This window comes from Erpetoichthys calabaricus, chromosome 17 (genome assembly GCF_900747795.2).
Source record: "Erpetoichthys calabaricus chromosome 17, fErpCal1.3, whole genome shotgun sequence".
Lineage (NCBI taxonomy): Eukaryota > Metazoa > Chordata > Cladistia > Polypteriformes > Polypteridae > Erpetoichthys > Erpetoichthys calabaricus.
The window spans coordinates 42,376,657-42,400,177 of NC_041410.2; the positions used below are offsets into that span (position 1 = coordinate 42,376,657).

A 23,521-nucleotide genomic window follows, 5' to 3' on the forward strand; every position below is an offset into this window, starting at 1 on the left:
ATTAAAAACTGGATATACTTGTGAAGGTTGAAAAAGGTAGTTCTCTTGCAGAGGTGCCACTGATAAAAGATTTTCCATCTTAAAATGCTTTCTAATTTGGTTCCATATTCTGAGTGAGTAAAGCACAATTGGGTTGTTAGTATATTTGCAATGACTTGCATTTATTGGAGAGCAGAGCAGGGAGTATAAAGGATTCTGGCACTTCAATCAATCGATCTCATCGGTTGTGCAACAGTGGCTAAGTGAGGTTCTTTTTCCTCGGCAGTCTCACTTTGGTGAATGAGTCGCTTTCTTTCAGCTTCATGCTGTAGCCTCGCACTTCCGGGCCAGATAGACAGACAGACACACACACACACTTCCACGTGTAGATGTTTATATATAAGACTAGCTGTGTAAGCCCGGGCTCCTACAAACCATGGATTCTGGCACTTCAATCAGGCAATCGCATCGGTTGTGCATTAGTAGCTAAGTGAAGTTCTCTTTCATCGGTGGTTTTGTTTTGCTGACGTGCTGGCCTCCATTGTCTATCGGCGGCTAAGTGAGTTTCTCTTTTCTTGGCTTTCTTTGAGCTTTATGCTATAGCCTCGCACTTCTGGGACAGAAAGACAGACACACACACTTCTATGAGTAGACGTTTATATATAAGACTTGCTGTGTAAGCCCGTGATGTAAAAAGCCTGGGCACCTAAAAACTATCGAAATTGTCAGAAAAAAAATTGAAATGCAAAGTCAGTGGTTTCGTTTTGCCAATGTACTCACCCTCCTCGTCTATCAGCGGCTAAGCGAGTTTGTCTTTCATTGACGGTCTCACTTTGGCAATAGAGTCTCTTTCTTTCAGCTTCATGCTGTAGCCTCACACTTCTGACTCATTAACTTGGTGCTGCCTTGCTGGCTCTTGGAGCTTCATGTTGTAGCCTCACACTTCAGGGCCAGACAGACTTCCATGCGTAGACGTTTATTTATAAGATACCGTCATCAGAACACACACGATAATTTTATAATCAGCTATTACACTAAAACACAACAGCATGATCAAATTAAACTGGTCATGAAAGTACAAGCATGAAGACAGTCTAAAAAGACACCAGCACAAGGTTAAGAATGAGAACAAGTCAAAGTCAAAGTGAACTTTATTGTCATCTCAACCATATATAAGTATACAGAGAGACGAAACGGCGAAGCTCAGGGTCCACAGTGTAACAACATGATGTGCAAATAATAAATTAAAAATAGAATTAAAATTTAAAATTAAAACACAAACAAGACAAGACATTGTGCAAAGACAAGACAAAGAAGTAGCAGCAATATTGACGTGTTGTTAGCAATATGAACATTGATGCAATATAAGGTATTTGTAATCTATATACATAAATATAGTCAATAGATATGTAATATAATAAATAATAGATATAGATAATACAAAAATTATCAGTGTATGATAATAGTTGTTTAAGACGTGTGTAAACAATGACAGGTCAGAATGTTTCACAGCAGAAGGATAACAAAATCCTTAAAGGTCAGTATGAGATTTTCAGTTCTTTTCTACATGCACACTACTGTAGTCTTTACAGGACAGTGGCTCACATTTATAAAAGTTCTGTTTTTAAAGGTGGTTGAGTCCGTGTGGAAGATCCCAGGGGGCAGCCTGGTGTTAAGGAGTCTAACAGCTTGGGAGTAAAAACTCTCCTGCAGCCTGGCAGCTCTGGCTCTGATGCTGCAGTATCTTCTCTTAGATGGCAGAAGTGTGAAAAGTCCATGTGAGGGGTGTAAGGGGTCCTGCACAATGCTGCAGCCCTTGTGGACACTACGTTTGTAAAATATGTCCTGTAGTGAAGGGAGTGGCACCCCAATAATGTTCTCTGCTGTCTTCACTATCCTTTGCAGGCGCTTGCGGTCGGATATGTTGCAGTTGCCATACCAGATAGTGATACAGCTGGTCAGAACACTCTCAATGGTGCCTCTGTAGAACATGGTGAGGATGGAAGGGGGAAGACGTGCTCGCTTCAGCCACCTCAGGAAGTGTAGTCTCTGCTAGGCTTTCTTGATTAGTGATGAGGTGTTATGTGTCCATGTAAGTTCCTCAGTTATGTGCACACCAAGGAACTTGGTACTCCTAACAGTCTCTACATCTAAACCATTGATGCTGAGTGGGATGTGGGCAGGATGTGATTTTCTGAAGTCCACGATTATCTCTTTTGTCTTGTCGACATTGAGAGATAGATTGTTGTCTTCACACCATGCAGACAGCCGTTCCACCTCATCTCTGTATGCTGTTTCATCATCCCTGCTTATCAGTCCCAGCACCGTTGTATCATCCCCAAACTTGATGATGGTGAAGGGTTCAAACTTAGTTGAGTGCTGCAGGTGGATGTGCTCACAGGCTTCACTTCTGTAGAGTGTCAAAAAACTGTGCAGGTGGCCTTAGGAATGTCCTTGAATTGTGGAAGTCTGAAATGTTTAAAAAGTTACAAAAAAACAAGGATTGAAATAGTATGAATGACACCTTCATGGAAAGGGGCTGCTATCAACTGGGCATTCCAATGTCAGCTGCTTTTCCACCAGTTTCACATCCCTAGCCTTCTTTCATTTAGTCAATGTGATTGTTCCAATACAGGGTCACAACTGGCAGAAGCATCGGGCAAGACAGCAGCCAACTCAAGAGTGGATTCCAGTCGATCATACAGCACAATCACTCACAAAGCCAACTAAGAAACCTCGGGATGTTGGAACCAACCCACATGGACAGAGGAAGAACATTTAAACTCCACACACACACACACACTTAGGCTTGTAGTTTGATACCGATGTCTGGATCTGTAGGGCACGACTGCTACCCACTATGGCACCCCATAGGTGCAATTCAGATTCATTTTTGTTTCCCTGTGGTTGTTAATGCAAACAAACATTCAACAAAGTACTCTAGATATACAGTATCCGTCCATTTTGTTTCAGATTTAGAGTTGTGGAGACCACAGTGCATCCCACTTGAATTTGGCACAAGGAGGGAGTCAAACCACATCTGGGCCATCATTCCATCACTGCACATACTTACACACACAACCATTAGAGTCACCAGTCATCTAGTGTGTCCATAGAATGTGAGAAGAAGACCGGAAGAGCAGAACTAATGGAATGTGAGGAGTAGAAGCGAGGGCGGCAGGCAAAACCTTTGGGTGTACAATGTACCATCTGAGTGTAGGATTAGTAAAGCAGTGCATTTAGCTTTAAGCTGGTCTTATCTTCATTTTTTATACATTTAAATAATTATAATAGTACCTCTCCCATGCTTGGGGTGCTTTTGAAATACTGGCATTTGCAGTAGCAACATGGATATCACAGTTGTATAAAGAAATGTTTAGCAATTCTGGTGTATTAATTTATTAACAGACATCAAGCAGACTTTTTTCTCTAATAATATTAAAACTCAACTTAGCCTGATGTGTTTGCCAGTAGTAACTGAGAAACAGCTTTGCTAAAGGGTGTGGAGAAACTGGCCAAACACACGAGTGGACTTTGCCCTTGGAAAACCCAACTGCTTCTAAGTAATATCTGCATGATGTGAACTAACACACAGCTTCTGTTTATCAAACAACTCTACGGTAACTAATTACGCTATTCCGACTAATTTACAGACATCCAATTTGAGCTAAGTATAGGCGGAATGAACCAGAAACACCAACGCCCAAAAAATCACATCCAGGTGAGCTGAGGCCATAAAGGAAGGGCTGTTGAACGGCAGCTCCCATCTGATTGATGTGTATAACCAAACAAAGCGATTTTCACGTGTTACTAAGTCAAGAAGCCTCTTGCACTTAATGGTTCACGTAGTAGTAGCAGATCGAAGGCAGTTATACTCAAATACACCTTTGTGGACTCAAGCAAAGCTGGAGGACTTCTGAACTTGACCTAAAATTGTAATTAAAGCTATCGCCGTCCAGTGGAATTTAGCCCATGTACACAAAGCTTTGCGCTTGCGCACCTGTGCGCACCATTTCGGCTTTTGATTTCACGCATGCTCTGTGCTTGTCCGCTCATAATGGGCTCGTGCACTGATTCTTCGTTAAGGCTGCGTCCTGATATTACTAGAGTTACCAGATACCTGCGAACCCAAAGGAGGACAAAGGAGAATGCGTCCCGTTCTATTCACGAAACACAGTGTGAACTCTGTGTTACAATGAAAACTTTAAAACAAGCAATCTGACAGGTCACAAAATGAGTCATCAAAATTAAAAGTTATAGTATAACTATGCAGTTTCATATTTTTCAGACTAGGCGCCTTTTCGCAGCAGTTCATCGCTCCGGCAACACACAGGCGTGAAACTCCAGACAAAATACGTTCTTAAAATTGTACTTTGTAAGAAGAATTCCTCTTGTCAGAGTCAACAGTCTATTTCTTATTTTTGTCCACTGTGCGTTGATCAAGGAAAATGCTCTTTCAAAGGTGGTGTTGTGCCCAGGAATACAAAAGAAAAATTTGCAGATTTGAAGCAGCTCTCAGTAACTCATTTGCACAACTTTGAAAGTATGAACATCACTGTTCATGAAGGAGACTGTTAGAAAACTTGTCATCTTTCTGTCTTGCGAACGATTTCAGGTAGCAGCACTGGTCAAACAACTGAACATCATCTACAATACCCTTTTCGCTCGTACTGTACGCATGGCAACAGATCATCAAACGTACTGTACGGTCTCCCACTTTGTTTAAAAACATCCAACGAAGGCACTGAAGTTCATCGAAGGGTGTCATCCACTTTTCCAAAAAATCAAAGCACCCTTGGTCTTGTATTCTTCATCTCGGCCGTCTTCATGCAGTTTTTTCAGACATTCTCTCATTTCCAGGGAAATAAAAGTTTCACTCTGTCTGCTAAGCAGAGTTTGCTTTGTCGACTGTAGGATGCTACAAACTGCCGATGTTTTCTTCCTTTTCAATAACTGCAATTTTCGCCTGACATACTGACATCAGAGAATGCAAAAACCACAAATATACTGTCCCGAAAAAATTCTTGATCAGTATTTATGATTTATGTTAATGTTTTCAACGTGGGGAATAACTGCAACGGCCTCTCAATTGCTGGAAATAGGCTGAGTAGCGCGTAGTCGTGTTTTGTTATCGATAAAGCATAGATGATTTATGTAAAACATAGAGTTGATAGCATGCGATTTTAGCCAATAACACGGTCAAGTCAGTGATTCACGAAAGCCGGACATTTTCACCTTATTAGGCAATGCCTGCCAGAAGGAGGATACAAAGCCAAAACGGAGGACACATCCTCCTTTTGGACGTCTGGTAACCCTAGATATTACATGTGAATTGCGTTTTGTTTTTGTATTGCTCTGTCTTTTAAATTAAACAGTAAAATCTGGGATATCGAAGAATGCCTGTTTTCAGAAATACATGAAGATCTCTAACGTGAATTCCTCAACAGAGAAATGTGTAATCTTATATATAAAGCAGACTGTAACAATCCTGCGGTCTTGTGTGTTTGTTATCATCCACGGGCTGAGGGAAGGGAGACGGGGCTCTCCTCACTCATGCGCCAGCCTCGAGGAGTACCTTACCTCTGTTTAGCAAGCGAACGAGACAACCAATTAACGGATTTAGATTGCTTTTTTTTTCTATAATTTGCTTGAACATTCCGGTTGATTTTAGGACTTCTCTCGTTGTGCTAAGAATCATAGTTCGCTTGCAGGAGTGATATATTCACGCTAATCCGGGACAGAGGCCGCGGGCAGAGGGGAGGGGGAAGTGTGACGTCAGGAGTCAGGTCCTTCCTCACTGTCCGGTTTCACTTCTACCCCAACACAGAATAGTCTATAATATAAACTAGGGGGCTCTGCCCCCTGCTCACTTTGCTTGCCCACCCCCAGGTTTGGTTTACCGGATATACAATTTTAAGAGATTGTCATTTGCATGGGAATTGTTACATATGCATTATTTTCACTTTTGTAAAAACAATACTTGTCCTGGGTGGCACAGTGGCGCAGTGGGTAGCGCTGCTGCCTCACAGTTAGGAGACCCAGGTTTGCTTCCCGGGTCCTCCCTGCGTGGAGTTTGCATGTTCTCCCCGTGTCTGCGTGGGTTTCCTCCGGGTTCTCCAGTTTTCTCCCACAGTCCAAAGACATGCAGGTTAGGTGCATTGGCGATTGTAAGTTGTCCCTAGTGAGTGCTTAGTGTGTGTGTGTGTGGACTGGCGCCCTGCCTGGGGTTTGTTTCCTGCCTTTCACCCTGTGTTGGATGGGATTGGCTCCAGCAGACCCCCGTGACCCTGTAGTTAGGATATAGCGGGTTGGATAATGAACGGATGGATACTTGTCCTTTGTTTCCGGCCCCAGGCGTGGTTACATCTGTTTCTCGCAGGACGTATAACGCTGCTCACATTGTGAAGGGGGTGCGGCTGAACACATGCTAAGGAGAAGCGGTCGGATCATCTGCTGGCTTTCTGCTGCTGGCGAGCTGCATGTTTTGCTTGTCATTTATCGTTGTTTTAAGAGCTGGGAGCACATGAAGCGTGTCTGCCAACAGCAATCCAACAACTGCTCGGTTAGATGTTCTTGGACTTGTTTTAAATGATGTCTCACTGCCTTGTCTCACGTGATGTTGTAAAATCAATACTTGTCCTTTATTTCTGGCCCCGGGTGTGGTTACATCTCTTTCTCGCAGGACGTATAATGCTGCTCACGTTGTGAAGAGGGGGGCGGCTGAACTAAGGAAATGCCGTCAGATCATCTGCTGTCTTTCTGCCACTGTCGCGCTACCCGTCGATCATTTTAAAGCCTGTACAGCAGCTGTCCTTTTGCCACTTTGCGTCTCTGCCGCTCACGTTGTGAAGGGGGGGAGAGAGGAGGGGTTGGGGGGCTGATCACATGCTAAGGAGAAGCGGTTGGATCATCTGCTGGGTTTCTGCTGCTGGTGAACTGCGTGTTTTGCTTGTTGCTTGTCGTTGTTTTAGGAGATGGGAGCAAGTTAAAGTGTCTCTCACGGGACTTCAAATTGTCTTCCGAGAAGATCACATCTCGTCTCCCTAGTCTCCCTCCCAAAGATTTTTTTTTTTTTTTATAATAGAGAGATGTAGTGATATGGCAACAATAATACTAACGGGAATAATAATTCAAGTACTAATATCCAAGTGTTCTGTACAAATACATTTAAAAGTCAAAAGTACAGGTCTCTCTACCTGAACTCAGAGAAGGCTGCTACATAACAATAAACTGAATTGAACTGAGATGCACATATTATGTGTGCAGTTGAAGCTGCATTAATTAAAACTGCTTACAATTAATTTAAAAGTACAGAGGCAAGGCTGTCTTAATGTATGGGCGCAATGAGCACCGGCCGGGGGCCCACAGTTTTTCTGATGCCAACATGTTTCTGTTTTGCGATCAGAACATGGGCCCCAGTGCACCCTGTGAAAAGGAACAGACTCGACACATGTGAAAAAGGTTTGGGGCAGCCACCCGTATAATATTCCTGGCTGCAGATGGTTTTTTTGAATAATACAGAGCTGTTGATAGCACTGAGTCCAAGATAGAACTGACAAGGGTTGGGAAAGATGGCGGCTTTAAGTGATCAGACCGGAAGTGATGTAGGGTAACTGGAAGTGATGTTCTTCTGACATCACTCTGTGCGCCGGAACTGGAAATGACGTTCTTCTGCGTGCTGGAACTGGAAGTGTCATCACTGACTCAGATAGGTTTTCCCGCGGCTGGTCTGTAGAGATAACAGGAGAAGGTTTAGTGCACCCTGCCCTCCCCTGGCCTGGCGTGGAATTACCTTTACTTGGTCCACACAACGTCCCCCTACTTGCACATGTGTGACAACCCCTTTGCCTGGGGCCTATGATGTTGTTCAGGCGGCCCTGCACAGAGGCAGTCTTCAATAGCATTCTTATATCTACTGTGCCCTTCCTCTATCTTTTCACGATAGATAGATAGATAGATAGATAGATAGATAGATAGATAGATAGATAGATAGATAGATAGATAGATAGATAGATAGATAGATAGATAGATAGATAGATAGATAGATTATACTTTATTAATCCCCAAGGGGAAATTCAATTCATGTCTCCTGTCTGACTTCCAAACTGAACAGACACAATTGTTCACAATTTCGCTAAAGATCAGCTGAATGAAAATATTACTTACTTACTACTTTTCTTTTCAAATTCTGACTGACAAACTATTTTTCTAAATATCATTATCCCATGATACTGGCAGGAAAAATGTCACTTTTATATCAGGTAAAGCTGACTGAGCAGTACAAATGTAACTCTGAAAGTCTTATGTAAAGATTTAGTGAGTAAAGTTTCAGCTCTGTCTTATGTTGGAAGGTTGATGTCACCAGAACGCTCAGATTGGTGGCCTGTTCCAGCCTTGCACCCAATGCTTGCTGGGATAGACTCCAGCGTCCCTACAGCCTTGCCCTGGATAAGCAGGTTTAGAAGGTGGATGTCTTCTTCCAATTTATTCAAAAAGCAAAATTCAAACCTGGGCAAAGAAATTTGGCAGTTGATTTTTCTTTCATTTTTTTTCTCATTTTTTAAAATGATAATGAGAATATTTTAGTGGAATAACATTTCCTACATATTGTTAGACGTATATGTGGTGTTAAAATTATACATATATGTATGGAATACATTTCACATAGTAATTCATTTTGTGTTGAGTTGCAACTAAATCTACTTAGATGTGGCAGAAAAATGCAAAACAATAAAAAAACAATCCATGTGCTATCAGGCAAATGTGCTACAAAACAAAGTGAACACGCCTGAAATGAAAATGTATTGATCAAGCACTACTGAGTCACAAGATGTGTGGTTCTTATTGTGTGTGCCTGAAAACATTCAGCTATCCCAATAAACCACACAGTTTACCAAGTACAAGCAAGTAGGGTGAATACAACAGTGAAGCCATCACACAACATGAGTGTTCTGGCACACAATATGCCAGGGGTCGTATAAAACAGAGATTTGGTGATCACTATACATTATCAGTTTTACTTTAGTCTGTGTATGATTTTGTGAATTGTTGTGCTCATCTTTGTTCTAGTGCCAGGAAAAAAATGTGGATAAACTGCCCAAATCCAGGTGTGCAAAGCTTGTGGAGACTTACCCAAGAAGGTGTGAAGCTGTAATTGCTGCTACTTCTACAAAGTACTTGCATGAATGAAAAATTCTGGTTTTTGATTTTTAATAAATTTGCCAGCTTTTCGTAAAACATGTTTTCAATTTGTCCTTATATATGACTAAGTGTACATCAATAGGCAAAAAAGGCACCTTTATCCATTTAAAATTAAACCTACAATACAATTAGATGTGTAGAAAGTGAAGAGCCATAGATACTTTCTAAATCCACAACAGGGACATCTTTTGTCCAACACTGATTCCAGTTAATTATTAAGCGTGAAAGCCTTCTGTGCAGAATTGGAATGCTCTCTCAGTACATGTGTGGATTTGTTTTCAATTCTCATTAAATATTCTTCTTTCTTTGAAAGACTCTGATTGGTTATTCTAAATGTCCTCAGTGTGAGTGCATTGGGCTGTACATTAAATAATGAAGACCCATGTATCACGAATACCAAAAATGCAGATGTGTTTCCTCCCCAATATAAAATATTGGCAGCACTTCAGAAATCTGTTTTGTCCTCAGTATGAAATGACAAGGGTCACACAGGTAAGAAGAAAGTACTAAAGGACATGGCCTGAAAGCCATACACATTCATCCATTTGTTCACCCAGTTTTAGCTGTGGGTGTTATATACAGGGAAGCTTTGGAAATGATAAGAAAGTGCAATGGAAACTGTAAGCTTTTTAATCAGATTTTGACAATTTTATTAACCCAGTCTCTATTTTGCATCAGTGACATTTCTGCATTAGGGTCAGGGGGGCACAGCTCTACCAATAAGTAATGAGCCAGTAATTTATTTTTAAAATGTTTATAACAATCCTCACCTTTGTCTTATTAAGTATCCAGTTTTCTATCATATGCTCAACATAATTACTTATCTAGAAAAATACTCCTTCCAGTAGTCTGTGTCATTGTGCTGGACGCTGAAACTCTGGTTCTGGCTGAGGGGGGGGGGGGGGGGGGGGGGGGGGGGGGGGGGGGGGGGGGGGGGGGGGGGGGGTCCAGTCGGCCCTGCAGTGTTCTTTATATGATTGGTTGTGTGAGCTCGTCCAACCTGTACTTTCCAGTTGAACGATGTGGCTTGAAGGTCCTTGCTTATACTTAAATACAGACCACCCATAATTTGTATTTATTTATTTATTTATTTATTTATTTATCCTTGTATCCACATGTACACATTTACATTTACTTATTTGGCTGACAATTTATCCAAAGCAATTTATGACACTGATGATACAATTGGGTTACATTTCTTGTGTTTATCCAATTGGAACACCAGCAGGTCAAGTACCTTGTTAATGGTCACATCCACCACCTCAGGGTTTGAAGTCCAAAGCCTTAACCACTATACCACAATGCCAAGCGCACCTCATGCCACTCACCTGGGGTCAGAGGCAGCCCGTCTGCTACACTTTCCCCGGACCCCCATGAGCTCACGCAAGATCAGGGTCCAAAGCTGATGGACTTTAGAAGTAGGAAGATGCGTCTGAAAGTTCTACATCTTCACCCCCTCCACACTTTAAGGAGCTGCTTTTCTGGCCCGCTTCTCCGGTTAGTCCTGGGTTATCTGAGGAACATGAACCTCGCAGGTCTGGACCAAGGAGTGCAATAGTTTTACAATGAAATTTACACTTTTTAATCGCTCGTTTAGAAAATGTGGAAAACTAAGTTCTACAACAACTTGTTTGTTTTGTTTTTTTCTGCGATTAAAAAATATATATGGTTCTAAGCAAATAGCAAATATATGTAACACTAAATAAAAAGCAGTAATTTAAGCTTTACAGTAAATAAGACAAACTACCTGAGCAAATTTTAAAAGGCACAGGACCCCATGTAGAGTACTTTGTCTTTGTACAGAGTTCAAGGGTCTCAAGAATCTAATTACTATCCTTATTATTAGTAGTAGTTTTATTTTCCATTGTATTTTAAGTTTAAGTTTTTGCTTCCATTGTATTTTAAATGTTTATGTGTTGATGAGATGTTGTTGAAGATTTCAGTTTATTGCTAATATAACGGAGTATTCACAATACAGTTTATTACAAAATTGAACACTTTCTGAAAAATGTCATTTTCGATACCCCATTGATAATCAAAGACACCACACAGCACAAAAATGAAAATGACACGCAGTTCACGTGTATCTGCAGAGTGACATCTTAATGGCACTGAGTGGGAACAAAATGCAGAGCAACATTAGCAGTAACCATGATGGCACGTGGCATGGAGTATGCGTGAAGTCAAAGGTGTGCGAGTACAAAGTGGTCAGAAACAATTACAGCTTAAAGGAATATTCCACCTGAAAATGAGGTTCACTTTATATGTCACTTACCCCATGTAGTTTGTAGAGATGGCCGAGAAACATTTTAAATCAAATGTTTTCATGCAGAATGGAGAGAGACGTTTATGACATACTAGCTGTGTAAGCCTGTGCTGTAAAGAGCCCGGGCTCCTGGAAACTGTGGATTCTGGCACTTCAATCAATCAATCGCATTGGCTGTGCATTAGCAGGTAAGCAAGTTTCTCTTTCCTTGGCAGTTTCGTTTTGCCGATTTGCTCGCCTCCATTGTCTATCAGCGGCTAAGTGAGTTTCTCTCTCCTCTGAGGTTTTGTTTTGCCGATGTGCTCGCCTCGCTTGTGTATTAGCGGCTAAGCGAGTTTCTCTTTTGTCGGCAGTTTCACTTTGGCGACACAGAGTCGATTTCTTTAAGCTTCATGCTGTACCCTTACACTTCTGTGCTGGACAGACAGACAGACAGACGGACGGACGGACAGACAGACAGACAGACTTCCACGCGTAGACGTTTATATATAAGATTAGCGGCCAGCAGTGGCTGATGCTGTACAACAGCTTTCTTGTCATACAGAGTCCTAGGTGACCCTGTTTTCCCCTTTTATACTCTTTATGCTGTTTACCCAAATTCCCCAAGTCCCATACACATACCACTCTATAGTCAGGTACTGTATGTTACCACTTCTTCATGTCCTTTCCTTGTTTATCTATAATGTCAGGAAATTAGAGAGAGTGAAGGAACAGGCAGGAGAAGGAGCTACAAATTTAATTATGTGTTCTAGATGATATACCCAAATTTTAAGCAAAATAAAGTTAGAGTGTCAAAAATATCATTACAGCCTCAGTAGCAGGGCATCTTGCATTCATAGGCAACTCTTGGCATGTCCTCAGTCCGGCTTTGTCTTTGCTACCACATGGCCTTTGAATGGCGTATTAAAACAGGCTGCATACCTGTCCCAGTATGGCTGCTGAGACAGAATTGTCTTCATCGTGCAGAAATGGCAAGAGAGAGAAAGAGAGAGAGTTGATCTTCTCTTTATGGCAAGATAGCAAGAGGGAAATGGAAAGTGGAGTGACAAGCTTATAGCATTCCCATTACAATTCAAGAACCAATGAGGTATCGTGGTACAGAGTGATGTAAGACCGATCACTAAGAGCCACACTTCAGACAAATGAGTGCACAAACTTCCTCTTCACATCTGCCCTCTTGTCCAAGCTTTCTCCCCGCAGGGAATGGACTCATAGGCTCATTTAATGTTTGTGCAAATCACCTTCGCCAAACCTGTCCAATGCATACTCTCAACTCCCCTGCCATAAGTTACACTCCCTAAACGGAGAAGCTATGTATACTCATTCTTTCAAAATCATGCTGGCCCGCTTTCAGGCCACATAGAAAGTGGCAGCTCTGCATCTCCTCACTCTCACCATAAATGTCACCTCCTAAGTCAATACTTAACAGAATCTTCGAAAGATACTGGGGTGAGGTTGGGTAAACATCACACCACCATTGTTCTTATCAGCAAAGTCAAACATGCCTCCTGAATATATCCTTACTTTTTACAAATCAGGTTCTTTTAACTATCTAATACAAACTTCAACCTGTTCTTAAAAGACATAATACAATTATAACAATGCTAGATATCACAAATACAAAAAAGTAGAAGAACACTAAAACAAGTGCACTGTGTACAGTTTTGAAATTCTTTTTTCCCCCTTTGTACTGTATATTCTAATTTCTGACAATTTTTAATCTCCATTACAACAGTGAACAATGTGAAATTGTCCATGGGTAAAAAAGCTATGTATATCAGTTGATAATATATATATAGGGTATGTCAAAATTATGTTAACATTTGAATGGCGGAAACAATTTATTCATTAAACATACTTCACATGTGCAAGATGGTTTACAGGAATGTCTCAACCATCATGTTCAACACATGTACCATATGTGGTGCATAAATTGTCCAGAAAAATCTTATATAAGTATATACAGAGCAGTACCATTAGTGTTAACATAATTTTGACTAACTCTGTGTGTATATATTATAATAAAAAAATCCTGGGACGAGATGAGACTTTTTAGCCTGGGACGAGACGTGACTTTTTCAGAGAGATACTTTCATGTCCCACAAGATGAGACTTTGTGCAACCACGTCTGGGGCTGGAAATAAAAGACAAAGAGTAGATAAAGTAGAATGTCGTAAAGAATTCAAAAACATTGGCGTGATACACATGCAGAGCAGGTTGGAGATAACAAAAGAACTAAAATTTGAAAGTCTCCAAAAAATGATAGTAAAGATCGCATTAGTACAAACAAACGGAAATTATTACTCGGTGAAATAACGGAACAGCAAAAAGAGATCGAATATATTGTTTGGATTTAAACTTTAAGTCGGAGACTTGTAGATCATCTAATTCGTGTTACCATCAGGGAAAAGTAGTGTTTCTTCCCAATGAAGAGGCATATCCCGAGAATTAAAAGATTTGTTGTTTGGTGAAAGTGAAATCCACATATGCGAGTGGCAGAGATGTGAAGTGGCTGGTGCATAGCGCAGGCAGGGTGGGGTTGGCGAGCGAAGCAAGCAGGGGGCGGAACCCCCTAGTGTATATATATATATATATATATATATATATACAGTACAGTATATACAGTATAATCAATCACGTTACTCGTGTCCCATAATCCACATGTCAGTTTTCCACTCATATGCTGAAAATGTTCAAAACACGTGATTTTTTTTTGCTAAATATACACTTCCAGTGTACATCATAAATAGGAAACCTAAAGCCTGATGGGAATGATGTATTGAATTGAAGACCCGCTTATCCACCTCATTTGTCGGTCAGCAGTCCTGTCTTCAATTCAAAAAGTCATTTTCTTGAGCTAGGCTGAGTTAAGACCCTCACGGTCCTATGTGTGATTCAATGAGTAGGGTTCCCTAACAATGATTCTTTACATTTTTATAGCGCTTTTCTCACTACTCAAAGTGCTCTCCACCCAGGGAGGACCCAGACATGAACCCACAACAGAGACTTGATCTCACATTTCATAAATCATTGCAGCGTACGGACAGCCGGTTGTTTCATATAATGTGCTTGTGCACAGTCTTGCTTTTGGACACTAGATCATTTTATTGAGTTAGGGGAGATGGTAGATCTGCCAAATGCCCATGAGGCTTTAGGTTTCCTGTTTATGATGCTGATATCTTCATAACAGTGCATATCCCTCCTACTTGACATTATCAGCACTCCTTCAAATTAATATACTTTAAAGATTCTCCACAGCTAGTGATACAGCAGGCCATTCTTTGACTGGTATCCTAACATACCATTTAAAATAAAAACGAAACATGTAGAAAGCTTGCATGTAAGTGGCTATTTTAAAATAACTGCTCCCAAATTTTTATTAAAATGTATGTATTCATTACACATGTACATGAGCATGATGTTTGGAGCCTCTGACTGTCATGCATTCATCATAACCATTACTATGGCGGAAGCCTCTAGAGTTCACCAGGAAGTGATTTAAATAAATGCACATGAGTAACAGCCAAAGGATTGTGGGAGTTAGGAGTGCTCTTCTCTCAGCAGCAATTGGACTGCGTTTTATCCAAAAACATTTCTGTAACCCACCTAATATGATGAAAAAGGAATAGTCGTTGTGATGTCTGTAATATGTGCCTATAATGCAACATACTTCTGAAGCTCCTGTATCTCACAAATGTTCACTTACTTGTAATCCTGTATTGTGTCACTACTATTATACCTCTTGGAAGCACACAACAGAAAACAGAGGAAATGTGTTAAGAAAAACTAATCCCTTCTAAGTATGACCTGGCTGGATGACTAGGAGACTGCATTGGTATGAAGCGACACGTAAGTAAACGGCGGCACCATTACCTCATACTATGTGTGTTAAGTTTGGCTTGACGGCCCAGCACAGACTTTACTGTTGGACGCTCAGGGTTCAGGGGATGTGCAACTGACCGAGGTCTCCACACTCTGCTCGTCTCTCACATTGTGGTATAAGCGACCACGGGACTCTCCAAGGTTCATTTTCTTCAGGGATGTGGCTGACTGCAGTTTTGTTTTCCACTGGCCGGTGTTCATCAGTTATTCAGTGGACAGACAGTGCTGGGCTCCATTTCTGTTAAACTGTTTGCAACTGTTTTTCGTCTTGTGTCATTATGTATATTGGCTTAGTTTAGTGTGCCATGCAAAATTAATTTTGAGAAGGCAGTCAATGCACTTTCAATGATCTCACCTTATCTGCTTATCTGGAGGGAGCTTCAGTGGAAACAGACAGAGTGGGGCTGATGAAGTTTCCCTTTTCATGAGAAGCAGTCTTCACAGTTTCTTGTCTAGAAGTGCCAGCCGCATGTGAGATATATTTCTCTAGTGTAACCTGAGACTACGCTTATTGTCATTAGTCAACAAAACTGGCAAAAATGGCTTCTCTGCTGCTGGGACCACTGCTTCCATGTTCCTGAATTGATGAGTGGTTGTCCACACCTTTGAGGTGATGCAAAAGTGCATTCCCATTGGTTTGCCAATCTTCAATATTCAAGCCGTTGTTCACGGCTACCTTCTTGTTCCATTTGAACTCAATTAAAACTGGAGATGTTCTGACAGCTTTACTTATCATTCATACCTACCAGAAAGTTATGAGAATCCCAACATAACAGACATAAACCACCTTTTTGGCCAACGTCCGTTGCTGCCGCCTTTACCTTGGAGATTCTTAAATGGGCCCATTTAAACCTCTTGCCCCCTTCTCACAGAGGGAAGAATTGAACTGGTCAAGAATGTTGGCTTATCGTCGTCATTTCCAATACACATTTTTGCATGTCTGGGTTTCTAAAATCTGTCTTGTTGAGCAAGTTTTGATCATCCAACTTTGTCAACCATAGATCCTGAATTGTAGCCTTTGATCGAAAATATGACTTAAAATGTTAACTGTTCCCCAAGCCCTGGGTGTTCTAATATCAGGTACTTTTATGACCAAAATTTGCAACCATTTGGAACCATGGTGTTGTCATGCATGACCCATAACCAGCACAGACGTCCAACAGAAACTGAACATGCAACACATGTTGAGATGATGCCTCCCAGTGTTTAAGCATTGATTCTGTAGATGATAACCCGCTGAGAGTGGCACCCAACAACTCTAAACATCGCTAAAGTAGCTGTTCTAGTCATTCACGTTATTAACAGTTTTGCTGCTCAAAGCTGTTTAGTGGGCCTCCTGTGTAATTCCACAAACCTTTAGCTGTAAAGCACCTCCCTAGGGTCTTGTGATTGTCCTCTAAACTGCTTCAGCATGTACCCAGGGCCATCTTAACGCTTGGGCACACTGGGCAGTTGTAGGGGAGCCCCATGAGCATGAGGTCCCCATGCTAATATCTGTATGTTGTGACTTGCTGAGTGGTTGTCCAGATAGGGGCTCTAGTGCACTGCTTTGCCTGGGGGGCTATAATGCTGTTAAGACGGCCCTGCATGTACCATCACCAGCTCCACTGCCAGTACTGTAAGTCTACACTGCGCAATGAAAGGGAGTGCCCTCGTAACAGCCAGAAGAACACTAAAGTATCCAAAGGATACAAAAATGAAGGTTCATTATAAAATAAACACACAAGATTGGCACACATTATCAAATGAATGAAACAGAAAGAAATGAAAAACTGAAATGTGCCAAATAACGCTTAGTACAGTATTTCATTTGCTTCTCAGACAACCTCTGGTTCCTTTCTTGTCAGTAAAGTGGTGTTCCACATTGCAAGAGCCATTTCCCATTGCTAAGTTCTACTCCACTCAGGTCTGTCTGGTCATACCCACCTCATGATTGGTACTGCACCAGAGGAGCCCCATTACTCCTTTCACACACAAGCATGTCCATCTTATTCAGGTTTACTTGATCCAGCCTGTTTAAAATGAACACCCTTATGTCTAACACCGGGATGCCTGTCCTGAGTGAAGAAGTTTCACTTAATTAATTGGATTGAAATTTGGATTGCTCTTTGTCTCACCTCTCCCTTTAGAACATAGATAGATAGATAGATAGATAGATAGATAGATAGATAGATAGATAGATAGATAGATAGATAGATAGATAGATAGATAGATAGATAGATAGATAGATAGATAGATAGATAGATAGATAGATAGATAGATAGATAGATAGAGTGCATCTGGGAAGTATTCACAGCACATCACTTTTTCCACATTTTGTTATGTTACAGCCTTATTCCAAAATGGATTAAATTCATTTTTTTCCTCAGAATTCTACACACAGCACCCCATAATGACAACATGAAAAAAAGTTTACTTGAGGTTTTTGCAAATTTATTAAAAATAAAAAACCTGAGAAATCCCATGTACATAAGTATTCACAGCCTTTGCTCAATACTTTGTCGATGCACCTTTGGCAGCAATTACAGCCTCAAGTCTTTTTGAATATGATGCCACAAGCTTGGCACACCTATCCTTGGCCAGTTTCACCCATTCCTCTTTGCAGCACCTCTCAGGGTCCATCAGGTTGGATGGGAAGCGTTGGTGCACAGCCATTTTAAGATCTCTCCAGAGATGTCCAATCAGATTCAAGTCTGGGCTGTGGTCCTGAAGCCACTCCTTTGATATCTTGGCTGTGTGCTTAGGGTCGTTGTCCTGCTGAAAGATGAACCGTCGCCCCAGTCTGAGGTCAAGAGCGCTCTGGAGCAGGTTTTCATCCAGGATATCTCTGTACATTGCTGCAGTCATCTTTCCCTTTATCCTGACTAGTCTCCCAGTTCCTGCCGCTGAAAAACATCCCCACAGCATGATGCTGCCACCACCATGCTTCACTGTAAGGATGGTGCCAGGTTTTCCCCAAATGTGACGCCTGGCATTGACACCAAAGAGTTCAATCTTTGTCTCATCAGACCTGAGAATTTTCTTTCTCATGGTATGAGAGTCCTTCAGGTGCCTTTTGGCAAACTCCAGGCGGGCTGCCATGTGCCTTTTACTAAGGAGTGGCTTCCGTCTGGCCACTCTACCATACAGGCCTGATTGGTGGATTGCTGCAGAGATGGTTGTTCTTCTTGAAGGTTCTCCTCTCTTCACAGAGGACCTCTGGAGCTCTGACAGAGTGACCATCAGGTTCTTGGTCACCTCCCTGACTAAGGCTCTTCTCCCCCGATCGCTCAGTTTAGATGGACGGCCAGCTCTAGGAAGAGTCCTGGTGGTTTCGAACTTCTTCCACTTACGGATGATGGAGGCCAATGTGCTCATTGGGACCTTCAAAGCAGCAGAAATTTTTCTGTAACCTTCCCCAGATTTGTGCTTCGAGACAATCCTGTCTCGGAGGTCTACAGACAATTCCTTTTGACTTCATGCTTGGTTTGTGCTCTGACATGAACTGTCAACTGTGGGACCTTATATAGACAGGTGTGTGCCTTTCCAAATCATGTCCAATCAACTGAATTTACCACAGGTGGACTCCAATTAAGCTGCAGAAACATCTCAAGGATGATCAGGGGAAACAGGATGCACCTGAGCTCAATTTTGAGCTTCATGGCAAAGGCTGTGAATACTTATGTATATGTGCTTTCTCAATTTTTTTATTTTTAATAAATTTGTAAAAATCTCAAGTACATTTTTTTCACGTTGTCATTATGGGGTGTTGTGTGTAGAATTCTGAGGAAAAAAATGAATTTAATCCATTTTTGGAATAAGGCTGTAACATAACAAAATGTGGAAAAAGTGATGCGCTGTGAATACTTTCTGGGTGCACTGTAGATAGATAGATAGATAGATAGATAGATAGATAGATAGATAGATAGATAGATAGATAGATAGATAGATAGCATCTGGAAAGTATTCACAGCGCATCACTTTTTCCACCTTTTGTTATGTTACAGCCTTATTCCAAAATGGATTAAATTCATTTTTTTCCTCAGGATTCTACACACAACACCCCATAATGACAATGTGAAAAACGTTTACTTGAGGTTTTTGCACTGTACTGCACATACACTGTATGTAAAGGCACTATATAAAATAATGATAGATAGATAGATAGATAGATAGATAGATAGATAGATAGATAGATAGATAGATAGATAGATAGATAGATAGATAGATAGATAGATAGATATGTAAAGGCACTATATAAAATAAGGATAGATAGATAAAGATAGATATGTAGAGGCACTATATAAAATAAGGATAGATAGATAGATAGATAGATAGATAGATAGATAGATAGATAGATAGATAGATAGATAGATAGATAGATAGATAGATAGATAGATAGATAGATAGATAGATAGATAGATAGATAGATAACATGTAGCTTGTTTTTCCATTTCAGACAGACAGCTTTTATTGAAGGTTACATCTTTTAGAGGGAAGCATTCCACATTTTAGAATGTTGAGGCCCGTGCCTTAAGGTTTCAGTGCTTCAGAAAATAACATTCATCGATCGTCTTGATCAATTGGCTTTAGCGTTTTCTCTTGAAGTAACCAAAGCCCCCACCAACTCCCCCTCACCTCGTTGTCGCAGAGGCGCCTGTTGCAGATGATCGCTTGAAGACGCAGCATATTTCAGGAAACGGTGATGGCGCTTGAGGGCTATTGTGGGTCTAACCGGGAGTTTTCTTTTCATGGATGCTCCTCAGGCAAGCAAGCGCTTATGTATACGTTTCTGATTTATGACTCGAATAATTTATTGTTACATACTTTCTAGTGCAGTCAAAAGGCACAATGAGTGTTTCCAGCACAAGCGCCCCATTACACACAAGTGGAATGTAAAGTAAATTGCTAGGGGTTTGGGCACAGATAGTCTTAATTAAATCAAAGTAGTAGAGAACCGACAGACATGCGAGGTTAATCTGAATAGATCAAACTAAATTGATTCGGTATGTGTGTATCCCCGAATGTGACGTACCGTGAAATGGCAACTTGTATAAGATTGGATCCTGCCAGAAAACTAACATTAATGAAACAGTATCTGTAGTGGTGAGGACGACGTATGACATCATGGATTTCTTCGCCCGCCGCAGTGACACGGCAGCTGGCAGCGCACCTCATGTCGGCAGTGCGCGCGCTCCCGGCCTCTGTCCGTCGTTTGGTGCTGAAGTCTATACGCGTTCACGCCGCGTGCTGCGCAAAGGGCACAGCGTTGTTTCTCAGGTTTTTTTGGTCATATTCTCCTTTCCATACAATTATATATACGTTGATTATATCTTTAACTACAGTCTGAATATGCCTTACATAATTAAAATAAGAAAAAGAATCTGGAGTTCCGACAGTCGAAATGTTCCCTGATAAAATACGGTGAGGCATCTTTTAGGATTTTGCTTACCGAGGTTCGAACTCCCAAGAGGAATTATAGTAAAATATTGATAGATCGCTAATTTATTTTGCTTATTTTGTATGACTGAAAAGTACGTATCAATTTATGTTAATTTAAAAAAAAAAACATAGCAGTACCTGAAGCTGCACCAAAGAGCTCAGTGCATGATCAATGCATCATGCCGTAAAAGTAACCCAGTCGGGACATGTGCTTGACCATGTTGAACGGCACGTTTGTGCAGGACTGCTCTGGGGATGATGATGATGCTTTTGCGGGGGGTGAGGGTGGGGTGGGGTGGGGGGGGGACTGCATTCTAATGTGTGCTTTATTTAGAATTCACCACACGTAGTGTCTCCGAAAGTAACCGCTGACTCCCCCCATCTTCTCTCTCTCTCTCCCGACTCTTCCTCTCTTTCAGATTGTGGAGGGTTTATCCAGCAGCCTTTCTCTCTGCGTCGGAGTGTGGGACACAATGGCGAGCACCTTCACCCGGGTTCTGTCAAGCAAAAAGACGGTGGGACTCCTGTCTCTTGTTGGTGTGGGATCTTTAACAGCAAGCTATTTGATCAACCGGGACCATGTCAACGCAGGCACGGAATTAAAAAGAAGACAGTACCCGCCAAGGTAATCCGCCATCTCTCCTTGACTGCAAGTTCATCAGCTCGCCGAATTGGAGCTCGGCGCAGCGCAGCGGGCGATGTCACGTCGATGCCGAGATTTGACCCCAATTTTAAGAGGGCTTCTTTAATAATTTAGACATCTCTAGTACCTTGGTTAAATAATGAATCGTGCAGTTTGTCTTAATTTCTAGAGCTGCGTTATTGGACCTGTCCACGCAGTACGTGATTTCTAAACATCGGCAGAAGAAAGTGGCCTTCGTGTATTTATATAAACCTCTCCGTAAAAAAGATTACAAATTATAAATTAAACTGTTTTCACGTTTAACCTTGGTCACCTGCTGGGTTTCAGGCAGAAGAAACGAGAAGTAGGTATATGTGTTATCATGATTATCATAAAACCGTATTTATTGTGTTAAACAAATTAAATGTTTTACAAATGTATTTTATCATTGTTGTAGCAAATAATTCGAATTAAAATTAATTCAAATCTGCCCTGTCCTCGTGTGCTACAAATCGTGAGGGCCAGCACGACCGTGTTCACGACATACCATCACTAGGCTGAAATGGGGGAAATTGAATTCGTTTCCGTTATTTGCGCCTTTCTTTCATTTAATTCAGACTTTGGGTGGCTAAATCATTCCATATGAAACAAAAGATACGCAGTTCTAAAAAAAAAGCCTGACGGATACCGTTTCATTGCTCTCTTTGCTGTTAATCGATTGTCATGATGTAATTTCGAGGTCACGGGAGCCAATGCCATGTCTCCGCATCTTTAGGGGCAACAAAGAACTGACCATCGCAGGCTGCACTCACCCACCCACGAACCGCTAGTATGTTGGGGAAAAACTAGGGCACCACTAGAACCCCCATCTGTATACACAAGGAGACACATGCAAACTCCACCCTGCCGGTAACCGAACCCAGCCTTCTGATAGTTTGCATAGTTTTAAAGTGAGTTTAAAGGGGGCTTCCAATTTGTAAATACCGCTGAAAAAGAACCCAGGTTTGAAACTCTTCCAGATTATCTTTTTAGGAAACGTTATGATGACCCTGTTGAGATGTTTGTCAAATGTCACTCATCCCAGAATAAAAGGAGCAGATGGCAAACAACTCTTAAAAACTGGACGGTCACAATAACACAATAATTCCAATTGTATGACACAAGTCTGGCGAGCACTACTTAAACGAATTCTTATATAGCGCACTTCCACCGAGCGCTCAACACACGTTCAAACACAATAATACCATTGCATAAAAACAGAATGTCAAACATCTTTGAAGGACTTCATCAAGCGGGTCTCTGCCTCCTCTTCTCATTCTCTCTCTATTTATCTGTGTATCGATCTGCCTTTTATATTTTGCCTGGATGCACAATCCTGTAAAATAAACCAAAATGTTAACGTCTACGCACACGAAGATAAGAATAAACGTCCATACAGTAAATTTAACCAGGATTACATTTGCGCTTAAACAGAGACGGTCCATTCTTTTCAGGCACAGATATGCGAATCCTTTATAACGGTAAATCTGAATTACCAAACGAGGAGGTGTGCTTTGTTTCTTTGTTACCTCTTGCTCGGAGTTTAGTTTCTATTAGATCGGCCGGTCGCCCACTTGCCTCCTGTCTTGTGCAGGGCACTGCAGATAAAGGCTACAGGCCAGACTACCCAAAAGATGGGTCCTTAAAGTGGATCAAAAGACGAGTAAGTTCTGGGAAACACCGTAAATATTTTGTCAGTGGGACCGCGGTGAGCAGTGCGGCTGCCTCATGTTCGATTCCCGGGGTTTGCGCCCTCTGCCCGCCGCGAGTGGGTTTCATCAAAGGTACGGCTGGCTGGGTTTGAACCACCCCATAATGGGTGACCGAGTGAGTCGACAGGCATCCCGTCCGGGTTTGTTTCTTTCCGGTGCCCAGTACTGCTGTTAGAGCAAATTTCAGCATATGACTTAGAATTTTTCATTGCCGGTCCCAGGATGACTTTTGGTTTTAGCCTTCTTTACTTCTAGAAGTAGCCTATACAGTTTGCACAATTTATTTTTGTAAATATAACGAAACTGATGCGTTTAATTTGATTGAGTATTAAATATGCTGGCTGCTGCTTACACGAGAGAGCGTTAATTCTGCCGAATCTTTCTGTTCCAGTTCTGCCG

At 41.5% G+C, this 23,521-nt stretch overlaps 1 protein-coding gene across 2 annotated transcripts in view; it reads left to right on the forward strand.

The window, feature by feature from the left end:
• The window catches only part of ckmt1 (creatine kinase, mitochondrial 1), a 55,642-nt gene that overhangs the window by 3,124 nt on the left and 28,997 nt on the right, over window positions 1–23,521 (forward strand). The window contains exons 1-2 of one of the 2 annotated variants that reach the window (XM_051920825.1): window positions 15,241–15,295; window positions 21,169–21,374. In XM_051920825.1, coding sequence (XP_051776785.1) covers window positions 15,284–15,295; window positions 21,169–21,374 — 218 coding nt within the window. In that variant the 5' untranslated portion in view covers window positions 15,241–15,283. Of the gene's footprint in view, window positions 1–15,240; window positions 15,296–21,168; window positions 21,375–23,521 lie in introns of those variants that run through there. The other variant, XM_051920826.1, reaches the window with a different exon arrangement.